We start from the raw sequence: 12,426 nt of genomic DNA, 5'->3' as shown, positions 1-12,426 counted from the left end.
TGTATTCATTGCAGAACCCTTTGTGTGCTATCTTAATCTTGATACCTTAGGTGTGTTCTTTCTACAAAGCTATGATTGTCCTCCATTATAGTTCAGATGCCAAAATAAACAAGTTACTTTTCAGTTAAAAATCTCCTCAGCCATTTTATATCAATTGAAAGATACAATCAGCCATTTTACGCTGCTTTCAGCCACTGGCAGCCCTAACATCTAGACATTAATTGCCACTCATCTGAGGACAGAATGCCTCTTCTTGTTCAGGAGGCTTGGGAAATTCAGCATGTCCATAAGGACCCTCACCAATTTATACAGATGCATCATACTATTCAGGTGCATAATGGCCTGGTATTGCAACTGCTCTGCCCAGGACCGTAAGAAACTACAGAAAGTTGAGTGCAACCCAGACCATCACGGAAGCCAACCTTCCATCCATGGACTCCATTTACACTTTTAGATTAGATTAGATTACTTACAGTGTGGAAACAGGCCCTTCGGCCCAACAAGTCCACACCGACCCGCCGAAGCGCACCCACCCAGACCCATTCCCCTACATTTACCCCTGGCCAATGGCCAATTCACCTGACCTGCACATCTTTGGACTGTGGGAGGAAACCGGAGCACCCGGAGGAAACCCACGCAGACACGGGGAGAATGTGCAAACTCCACACAGTCAGTCGCCTGAGGCGGGAAATGAACCTGGGTCTCTGGCGCTGTGAGGCAGCAGTGCTAACCACTGTGCCCCTATGCCGCCCACAGTTGTTGCCATGAAAAGGCTGCCAACATCATCAAAGACCCCTCCCACCCCTGTAATGCTCTCTTTCAACCTCTCTGTTAGGCAGTAGATAGAAAAACCTGAACACAAGCACGACAAGTTCAAAAGCAACTTCTTCTCTTCTGTTATTAGACTTATGAATAGACATTCAAACAATGTTGATCTTGTTAGTGTTGAACTTGCTGTGTGCACATGCTGTGCAGTGTAGTCTGTATGCCTTACTCTGTCCAAGTTTTTTTTCCACCCTATGGTCTGCCTCTACTGCTCAGAACAAAGTTTTTCACTGTACGTAGGTACTCGTAACAATAAATCAAATCTAATCAGCCACAGTGTGACCTTCCTTAGATCTATGGTACAATCCGGAAAATAAAGTGGCATCTCCAAATATGTCTGCTATTCCCCTCAGTTGAAACCCAATGTAGATAGATTGTGAGCTGTGTAACTTCAATTGGAGAAAATATTTGCATTAATCCACTTCACAATGAATGATAATATTGATAGGTTAAATGTAGAATGGAAATTAATATCTGTATAATTGGAACAATGCAGCTACTCTCTTGCATTGCTAACAAAGAATATTCAAATTTGTCAAATGAATGATTAACTATAATTCAAATAATTCCATAATCTCCCCCTCTGGAGGATATTCAGGGTATCCTGGTCTATTGCCCCTCCAATATTGCAGCAAGTCAGCTCCTTTGAATGAAGGGTTAATTAGGATAGCCTGGACAGCTATATTAAATGGTGCCTCTTGTTTATGTTAAATGCATGTTTGAATACAGCAGCTACAGAATACTGATGAGTACCTTCAAAGGAAACATGTCTATCACTTTATACCACCAGCCTGGAGTCTGCACTGGTGGATTGAAGGCAGCTAAGTGGTTATTGATCAGAACTGAGTCTCTCTTATTTAGTTTAAAAAGCTATAAAATGGAAAATTTCACAAGCTATTAGACCTTGATTTTTAAATTTAGTTCTTGCACCTGGACACGAGGCAAAAAAAGGGCAATGAACTAACAAATTGCAGAGACACTAAAAGACATTCACAAAATATGTGTTAGTCAATAGGAAGCCTGTGAATTAGTCATTGTGAAGAGTGTCTCCAGGTTTTTGTGGGTCTTTGTCAATCAGCGCATCACATTGTGAGCCATTTGGGTGAAACTGGTATCTGTCAGTAACACAAAGTGGGTGTTGGGCAATTGGTATCCCATCCTACATTGTGCTGACCATCTTCTCCATTAAGTATGAAAGAACATTTGGATATTCACTGAGCTACTCATTGGGGCTGGCATGTACCAATCTTATTCCCTGTTTCTTTCTGTGCCTATATACTGAGCTATTAAAGAAACAAGTCTCTTTGGTTCAGATCTGATTGTCTTTCTTGGACTCACAATGTTGTCATTACATTGCACAGTCTTGTCTGTAACTGAAGGGCAGGTTGGTCATTCATCTGTAGGTGAGGGTTGGAGCCAACGTAGAAAGAACAACTTTTTAATTCTACTTAATATTTGTAATGTACTACATGATTGAATAATATTAAATAACAAACTGATCACGTGAAATAGAGATTTAGTATTCAAGCTGACCCAAAATATTGTCTGTATTCGTCATTCAGACAGAGAGGAGAAGCAATTATCAACACTTTACAGAATTGCTGGCTTGTAACCTCAGCTTCCCTTTTCAATTGACTGCTAGCAATGGTGGTAATAGGCCTGTGTGTTTTCAACCTGTTAATTAAGGCCTGGTTCTTTTTCATGTTTCATTTATTTTACCAAGTAGTCAGCAAGGAGTAATTTGTAGACTGCAATGTCATCACTGCTACTATTATGGAACAAGTGTGCTGAAAGCATATCACAGACCAATATGGCTTCGGCCACAAAAGAGGGAAAGACAGAAAACTGGGGATGGAGTTGTGGATAGATTCCAACAGAAAATACCAATAGACCAGTAAGAAGCATTTCCAAACAGGTACAAACTACTAACAGACTGGTAGAAAACTCTAATGGACTAATAGAAAATGCTAACAAGATGTACAGGATCAATAAAAAAAATTAATGAATCCATCAACAGACTGGTAGAAGGCACTAACAGATTTGTGTAGAGCACTAACAGAGCGGTAGAGAATAGTGACAAATCTTTAAAACTCTGTGACATAAAAAGTAGAAAGCTGGAGCAAGACAATAGAGAGCACTGAATAACATACTGGCTGTCTCACAGGGAGCACCAATACAAATGCTGATATTTGGCACAATTGTGAGTATTCACATCACTTCAAGAATGCAATGATGAAAATGAACAGCAGGTGAAACTGAATTTTACAGGCTATTGACTTGGTCTCAGTCACTGTGCTCTGTTTGAAGTAAAATATCTTCAACAGGAACTTTCAGCAGCTTCTCAGGAATAATTAGGATAATCTTGCCTCTAACTGTAAATCTAATCCATAACCTTCTGTCTCACTCCTCCATTTATCACTTGCTCAATTGTTCCTTTAAAGTAGTGACCTGTGTCAACATGAACAGTCTGCACAATGTTTATTCAATCAATTGCTTATGAAATTTGAGATCCACATCCAAAAGAAAATCTTGCTACATGATTTCTTCCCACCAATGGGGTTCCATTTGTAGGAATTGGACATTGAAAGTGTGGTGCTGGAAAAGCACAGCAGGTCAGGCAGCATCCGAGGAGCAGGAGCCATCTACGTTTTGGGCATAAGCCTGCTGAAGGGCTGATGCCCGAAATGTCGATTTTCCTGCTCCTTGGATGCTGCCTGATCTGCTGTGCTTTCCCAGCACCACACTCTCGACTTTGATCCCCAGCAAATGCAGTCCTTACTTTCTCCTCAGGAATTGCCTATATGGTTACAAATTTGCATGTTTACATGATCCTCATTTTCAAATCCCTGTATAACTTGCTCATCCCTCTCTCTTTAACGTCTGCTAACCCCAGAATCCTGCAAAATATCTATGCTGCTCCAAAGGTGGCCTCTTGTGCAGACTCCGTTATAATTCTCTGCCATCAATGACTATGCTTTAAGGCCCTAAGTTCTCAAAATCCCTTCCTAAACTGCTCTGTCTCTGTTTACCTTGCTCCTTCCTTTAAGACATTCCATAAACTGATCACTTTGAGCAACTTTTTGGTCATCTTATGTGGCATGGTGTCATATTTTCTTTATAATGCTCCTGTGATGGTGCTAGATGAATGTAAGTCTTTATTGTTGAAACAAAATGTTTTTATTTTTGTACAATGGAAGAAAGCAATGGCTCAGGTTAAAAGGAAGACATAATTATGAGAAATACATTAATCTCCATTTACTCATTCTGATAATTTAGACTACAGGTAATGTTTGTATTTTAGCCATAACATGATTGTTTTGTAAGGTATGAAATTCCAAGATATTGGTGCAGAATTTTTGATCAATAGTGGATTTGAACAGTGCTGACTGTTCATACAATTCTATTTGCTGACAAACCTTCAGTGAGTTTTTGTCCTGAGATTTGCAGTTGCAAGAGAGTCAAAACTGTATAGGATCGGGGAAGTGATGGCTTAGTAGTATTATCGCTGGACTGTTCATCCAGAGACCCAGGTAACATTATGGGGACTTGGGTTTGAATCCTGCCATGGCAGATGATGGAATTTGAATTCAGTAGAAAAAATATCTGGAATTAAGAGTCTAATGACGGCCATGAATCCATTGCCAATTATTGGAAAACCCATCTGACTCACTAATGCCCATTGGAAAGGAAACTGCCATCCTTATCTGGTCTAGCCTACATATGACTCCAGATCCTCAGTAATGTGGTTGACTCTCACCTGCCCGCTGGGCAATTAGAGCTGGGCAATAAATACTGAACTAGCCAGCAAAGTCCACATCCAATGAGTTAATAATAAAAATCTGTGTGATCGGGGTGAACAAAGTTGTAGAAAATGAACTTGGTGCTGCTAATGGCTGCAACACGGCTGGTGGAAGGCTGTTAATTTTCAAAAGAGAACACAGGAGAGGGGCTCCCTTATATAATGCTGAGCAGCTGTGGGTATTTACCTTCAGTCAGCACCAGCTCAGCATGGGTGCCAATTGTTAAGAGTTGGCTGGCAGTCATTAGCAATACCTGTCAGAGTGGCAGGGCAGGATGGATGCTATCATGCTGAGAGAGATCTGCTAAATGGAGCTACTGCCACTCCATCTGAGTAGAGGTCAGAGGCCCCTTTCCACACTGATATTCATATCTCCAACGGCAATCGTCAGAGCTTGCTGTGTTCTCAGGTTCTACTGAAGCACTACAATGTCTGGTAGTATTTACAGGTGCTGCTTTAGAAGCTGACATCTTGACTATCTGCCATTGCATCATGGTTGGCGCCAAAGGTTGACTGATGGGGTTAGGCACGAACATCAAGATAAAATTATTATAGTCCTATTGGACCATAAGGCTGCTCTTTTTGTTTTAGAAAGGACGAGACAGACCACTTTTTGTGGTTTTAACTTGAGGGTCACCATGCCCCAGGTGAGGGGAAAGGTTGCGAATGGGATACCTTTCTGGTAATATCAGCCAATGAAAATATTGAACAATTACTTGGCATTACAAAACAGCCATCCAGCCAATGAATTAACTGAACTGGGCTGGATAGGATGACCTCCTGAGCTCTGCACAAACCCCTGAGCCAAGTTCACTGTCAATCCTTTATTCTTTCCTGGAATGTGGGTGTTGCCAGCAAGGTCAGTATTTTGTGCTCACCCTTAACTGTCCTTGAATACAGAAAGTGGCTAACAGTGAATCATATTGCTGTGGGTCTGGAGTCACATGTAGAGCATGGACAGATGGAGAATTTCCCTCCTTAATTAATGAACCAGAGAGGTTTTTTTTCTAACAACAATTCGTGGTAGCTTCAGTAGTCACCGGATTTTTATTCTAGATTTATTAGTTTCAATTAAATTCCACCAGCTTCACTGGTCGGATTTGGATCCTTGTTCCCTGAGTATTAGCTTAGCCATTGCAAGTCCAGGGGCATTATCACTCATCTCCCATTTCTCCCTTATCCCTTGACTTAATGTGCAGAATTTGCACTGCCCCATGCATTTTCTTGTGTATTTCCTACACCATTCTTCTGTAACCTCATCAACAGAAATCTCCACCTGAATCCTCTGCAGAAGAACTTTGTGTAATCTCGCCCCCCAGTGAGTTTGCAACAACACAATCCTTGCCTGGCGACATTGTTTTTATCCCAAAAATAGATTTTATTCATAAAATTTGAAAAAAAAATTACAAACCCATTTCAATTTGCATCTTACAGAATTTACAATAATATTCAACTTGAATCTTCATAAAGCATTTTCCACTCAATCTGATTGCTATAGAATTAATATTGCACAATATCATTCTGAAAGATTTTAGCATCAGCTCAAGTATCCACAATTTATCTTCCTTTTAAGTACGGTAGGCTAACTTTAGGTAGTGCTAGCAAGTAACAATACTAGGCTCCCTGCTGATGCATGCAACCAATGTGGTTAGCACTGCCTGAAAGGCAGCAGTGATTATAATGAGCAGGTAGTGCAACGTTGGCGTACTGCCTACATTAAACTGAACCGGCATGGGGTAATTACGCATCACACTTCTAGAGCCTGTATTTGGGCCTATCTAATTTAGCTCCCATGGAGTTTAAACCAGAGAGTGTAAGTCAGAATATTTAATTCAATGCAAAATCATATTGAGAAACTGGACTGAAGAGAAGTGAAATTAAACAGGAGGGATAAAGAGACAAAAAGATAAAAACACTTCAAAAAAGTGATTTGGAAATAATTAAAAAATTAAATATAAAGTTTGTGTATGACTGTTAAAATGTAATTACACTTTAACAGAAAAAGTGATTTGGAAATAATTAAAAATTAAATATAAAGTTTGTGTATGACTGTTAAAATGTAATTACACTTTAACAGACAAGTCTTTACCTTTGCACTTGTAATGCACCAGAAAAGGTTAAGTTACCAAAGCTCTACTGGACCATAGGATTGCTCCTCTTTAGAGAGAGAGAGAGATAGAACATAGAACATAGAACATAGAACAATACATAAACCCCCCCGAAGAGTGCTAGCAAACCTACCCCCCAGGATATTGGTGCCCTTCAATAGATGACTGGGGGTGGCTTAATCTGAGGGTCTAGGAACAAGTGAGGACTGTTGGAGATTAGAATCAAAAAGTGTGGTGCTGGAAAAGCGCAGCCAGCCAGTCAAGCAGCAGCTGAGGAGCAGGAGAGTCAAAACACTGACTCTCCTGCTCCTTGGATGCTGCCTGACTGGTTGTGATTTTCCACCACCACACTTTTTAACCTCAGAGTCACAATGCCTCAGGCGAAGAGAGAGATTGAAAAGGAGAGTCCTTCATGATAACCTTGTATGTGGTGAATAAGTGCTCAAATTCACACACTCTCCACCTGTAGGAATGCCAAGTCTATTGGTAAGATATCGTTAGAATGAAACTGATGGAGAAGCAGGATAACTAGGACAGCATTTAACTGCAACTGTGTAAATCCTAAAGTTTGCTCTTTAGTTCACTCTTTAATAGTCATGAGTACTGGTATATTCATAGTTACTCTTGCGAGAAAATATGGCCATGATTGTCAGACCTGTTTGGTACATCTCGCGTCATCATTAAGGTGTGCAGCAAGAGTTCATTGTTGGATCTCATCAGATGAATATCTGTGAAATTGGCTGTTCTGTCCTTGCAAAGTTAGAAACAGTGATAATAACTGGTAGTGTGTGCTCATGCAGGTAGCATATCTCCCTCATGCCAAAAAACATACAAAAGCCACTCTGAATTGCTAACACCCTTCACCTCATAAATAGTATGGGATTTAATGGACTAAGTATGACAAAATATGATCTATAGGCTTTAATACAAAATGCAGAGGATAGTGAACCTTTCATTTCTATTCAATAAATTAATGAGACCTGCATTTACAATGCACTGCAGTTATTTGTAGGCTAAAATGATCATATTGTGCAATCCTTTTATTATTTAATCATTTATTTTATTTTAATGATTGTCTATAACAATGTTATGAATTATAGTGACTGGTTTAATGTGATTTGGAGATGCCGGTGTTGGACTGGAGTGTACAAAGGTTTAATGTGTATTGTCATCACAAATCGGCAGCTGTTACCATGATGATTTTTCAATAAAACTAATTATCTGTCTGACTGTCCTGAATAAGAGATAAGCAAATCGTAGTCCCATTTGGTCATCTTTGACTGCTGAATAAATCCACAGTAGCTCTAACTTAATGGAAGAGAATGTAAAAGGAACATCAGAAGTTTTGCATTGCTCCGTAAATAAACAGCACACGAAACTGAAACATCACTTCTTTTACTGACAGGGTCTCCAACTTGGAACCCGGGAACTGGAAGAAGTGGGAGCTAAGTTCTGTGCAGGGCTCCTGAAGTTAAAGAAAGAGGAATGGTCATGTAGCAAACAGCTGATAACTGAAGATGGCGCTGTATTTGATCCTGATAATGAGCTCCCGAATGATAGACATGTGACACCCAGGTAAGTGGAGGCTAAATGTTCATTAGCTAGATGGTTGTGGAACAAAAGTCTGATCTCAATTGGATAGCTAACTGACAAGCTTTTATTTCACTTTTAAGAAGAGTCAGTGAAGGTTGTGCTTCATGCAGCAGGACACCATTAAAATTGAATAGAGAAGGAGAGAGGAAGACATAAATCAGGCAGAAAAGATGAGCTGTGGTTGAGCCAGGGTTTTAGGTTACTTGGGGAAAGGAGGTACGATGTTACACACTTGTGAGATCCTGTGAAAACAGCACAAAGTGACGTTCAGAAACTGAGAATAGCAAAGTTCAGAGGTCAGCCAAAACTCCCCCAGCCCTCTTCTATTCACAATGGAATCTGTAAGCAGCCTTCATCCTAATGAATGGCAGAGCAAGCTTGAAGGGCCAAATGACCTGCTCCTGTTCCTTTTTCTAATGCTCTTATGGTCTAAGCCTCACACGTTGGAATTAGCCCTCTTCCACGTAAAGAAAGTAGAAGTTGTTTATCGTATATTACAGCCAGCTCTCTCTCTCTCTCTCTCTCTCTCCCCACACACGATGCAAACTGTAAGCTGAAATATATTGGAACCAAATCTCCACATGATGTGATCAGTGCCTGAACCGACTTATTTCCTTATGCCAGTACTGTCCAATACATTAACTACTGGCCACATGTGGCTTCTTAAGAATTCAGATTTACTTTATTACACTCTTGGTGAGCAAGTTAAAACCGAAAAAGTAGTTTTTTTAAAAAAAAACACTATTGGGCTGCTGATTTCAATGTTCATTTGCACATAACTGTCATATTTTTATCTATTTCTTGTTAAAATGGTTCACTGAAAAGTGAAATCTTTGGATTACTGTTCTTGCTTTATTTCTTTGACCACTGATTATTTTCTAAAATGATGAATAATGCAGGTCAATTTAGCAGGCCTTAAGCCTTTGGAACACCCAACTGCAAAGGGGAACTGCGGTTGACATGGAGTGCTAGTCAAATTGTAAAAGCTGCCTTCATGTTATAACAGAAAGACCACTCCTGTTGTTAATACAGGGGCTGGAGTACGGCAACTTAAACATATTCCACTGTACCTTTTTGTCAAAATACAGGGCCCGGTACTGGGATCACTTTTGTTTGTCATTTATATAAATGATTCAGATGAGAATATAGAAGGCATGGTTGGAATGTTTGCAGATGAAACCAAAATTGGTGTTATAGTGGAGAGTGAAGAAAGATATCTAAGATTACAAAGGGATCTTGATGAATTAATCAATGGGCTGAGGAGTGGCAAATGAAGTTTAATTTGGATAAATGCAAGTTATTGCATTTTGGTAAGACAAACAAAGGCCGGACTTATTCAGTTAAAAGTAGAGCCTTGGGTAACGCTGTAGAACAGAGAGACCTTGGGGTTCATGTGCATAATTCTTTGAAGTTTGTGTCACATATAGACAGGGTGGTTACGAAGGCGTTTAGCATGCTTGTCTTCATTGCTCAGACCTTTGAGTATAGGAGTTGGGACATCATGTCAAGGTTTTGGATTTTCAAGAGTAGGGGGCATATTTTTAAGGTGAGAGGAGAAATATTTAAGAAAGACATGAGGGACCATCTTTTTACAGGGAGTAGTTCGTACATGGAATGAACCTCCAGAGGAAGTGTTACAGTTACAACATTTAAAAGACAATTGGACAGATCCATGAATAAGAAAGGTTTGAAGGGATATGGGCCAAGTGCAGGCAGATGAGGCTAGTTAAGCTTGGGATTATGATTGACATGGACTGGTTGGACCAAAGGGTCTGATTCTGTGTTGTTTAACTCTATAGTGACAATAAATTACTATTCTAATTCTGATTCACGCAGCGATTATTAAGCCTTGAATCTGGGTCACAGTGTGAGAGTTTGGGAACCACTGGCCCAACCAATCAGAATAACAATTATAGGTCAGAAGAGGAAAATGTTCCTGACCGATTGATGAGCTGCTAGTAAATCATTGGCAAAGAGTGGGTAGCATCTGTGGAGAGAGAAACAGAATTAACGTTTCGGTTCAAGTATGATTCTTCTTCAGACTTGAAAGGAGCTGGAAAATTTTTATGTTGTTGCCAGGGTGGGGGAAAGAGAATGAAGCAAATAGTGAAAGTGGCCAGAGTAAAAGGCATAGGCAAGTGCTTATGGTGGTAATGGTGAAATAGAGATGTAAAACGGGTGTAACTGAATGTTTGAACAAGAACAAAGTCAGGAAGATATGGTCATTCGACAGGGGGCTGGATCTGGGTGGACAGAAGGATGTGGCTCAAAATGGAAATAAGGATCTGGCTCAAAATGGAAATAAGAATCTGGGTCTGGATGGAGAGAGCGGGATTGGAATGGATAGGAATCTAATCCGGATGGTTAAAAGCAGCTGTGTCTGACATGTTTCAAAGTACAAGTTAGTGTGCTCAGTTATCACACCGGTAGAGTCAGAGTTTCCTCAAGACTGCTAGACAAAGGTCAGGGAGCTGCACTAAGATATGTTGCATCTGATAAATTCATGCCAGAAATCCAAACTGCAGAGACAGAGAAAGACTGCAAGGCCTTGCAGTTAATGACAGTCAATAAACACGTAGTATTCACTTCCCTGCGTTGAAGGCAACATTTTCCACTAAAGCATGTGATTAATCAGTGTCACCTTAGTCACGCCTGTGGCTAATCAGTTGGACTATCGGACAACAGTTACCACAGATTATACATTGCACCATGTGTGTATCAGAGACAGCTTTCTACCATGAGCAATTGAATTATCATCCTATGATTACATGACAGTGATTAGCCTATTTACTGGAAGGTGCAGTGAGCTGGTGGATACTGTACAGTTAGTTTTCTGATGATTATTGCAGAGAATTTTGTTTTACAAGGTTCCCGATGCTGTTGAGGATGTTGTTGCATTGTTTTACATTGTGTTGTGTTTGTAAACTGTGTGTAGCGACAAAGCAGCAGAAACATTGATTAATCTCCACTCATCTGAATCAACAGGGTGACTGACATCAGAAAGCAATTTAAATAGAACATATCAGAGTTAAACAGCAACACCACAAGCATTGACATTAGGAGAGCAGAACTGAGGCATTCTGCATTGAGAACTCGACAAGGCAAAACAAGTGTAATGTAATCAAGAATGTTTGAATTACCTCGTTGAATCTGTTGCTTATGGCAACTAGTTGGGGAATAATATCAAGGGCGCTTAATATGACAAGAAATTAAAACTCATGCTTTCTTCTAGTTGATATCACAACTTGCTGGAAAATGTTTGGAGAGGAACAGAGAATGGTTAACATCCCAAGTTAACATTTTCTGTTTTTATTTCAGATTGTCAGCATCTGCACTATTTTATTTTCAATAACCTGTTACGATGAGTATTGATTGTCCACTTTTAAAAATTAGGAGCTGTCTTGGCTGAACATTGACCATTCTAACGTGTAGTCCTGATGGATAGCACCCACTCTGGAGAGCATCAATCACCTTCTCCTTCCACTGGCCATGATGTTATGTTTTCCCATTGATTTGTCATTGACAAACCAGACTGCCCTTAGGTAGATACATGTCTTGCAGTTGGCTTTGATAGCTTAGGTTACACTGAGATTCTGAGTGTAGGGTCCTGCCTTGGGCTGGATGAAAATGGAATAGTGTAGGATAGATGGACTTCAGATTGGTTTCACAGGTCAGCCCAACATCGAGGGCCAAAGGGCCTGTACTGCGCTGTAATGTTCTATGATCTGTGTTCTATGTATCAGCATGACATCAGGATGACAATATGAATTGCAGATAGGTTCAGTTCAGCTCTGGTGCCCATTGGAAGTAGTCCCTCTCATATTAAAGGGTAGAGTATGGTTGCCACTCACCGCCACGCAGTCATGGGTAAAGAATGGGCAACAGATGCTGAACAAGCTGGTGATACCCATACCCCATGAAAGGAATATAAAAGAAAACTTCTATTGGTTCTAATGCCCCTTTTGTCCTTTTGTACGTTTAGGATTTTCAGCAACTCTGTGCAGTCTGATCGTGATTAAGTTGTCAATTTTAATGTAGTCCATCCAGCATGAAGAGAACTATTGTACCAATAAAAAGAGCTATTATTCCAGCTTGCTTGAA

The 12,426-nt window shown here is 40.2% G+C and overlaps 1 protein-coding gene across 1 annotated transcript in view; it reads left to right on the top strand.

Moving 5' to 3' along the window:
• LOC122540843 (cytosolic carboxypeptidase 4-like) overlaps positions 1–12,426 on the top strand; it is a 244,133-nt gene that overhangs the window by 186,020 nt on the left and 45,687 nt on the right. Inside the window, exon 19 of the mRNA XM_043677060.1 lies at positions 8,138–8,307. Within this exon, the coding sequence (XP_043532995.1) occupies positions 8,138–8,307 (170 nt within the window). The remainder of the gene's footprint in view (positions 1–8,137; positions 8,308–12,426) is intronic.

Source organism: Chiloscyllium plagiosum, chromosome 36, assembly GCF_004010195.1.
Source record: "Chiloscyllium plagiosum isolate BGI_BamShark_2017 chromosome 36, ASM401019v2, whole genome shotgun sequence".
In the NCBI taxonomy this organism is placed as follows: Eukaryota; Metazoa; Chordata; class Chondrichthyes; order Orectolobiformes; family Hemiscylliidae; genus Chiloscyllium; species Chiloscyllium plagiosum.
This window is presented reverse-complemented; position numbering and strand designations above follow the sequence as displayed.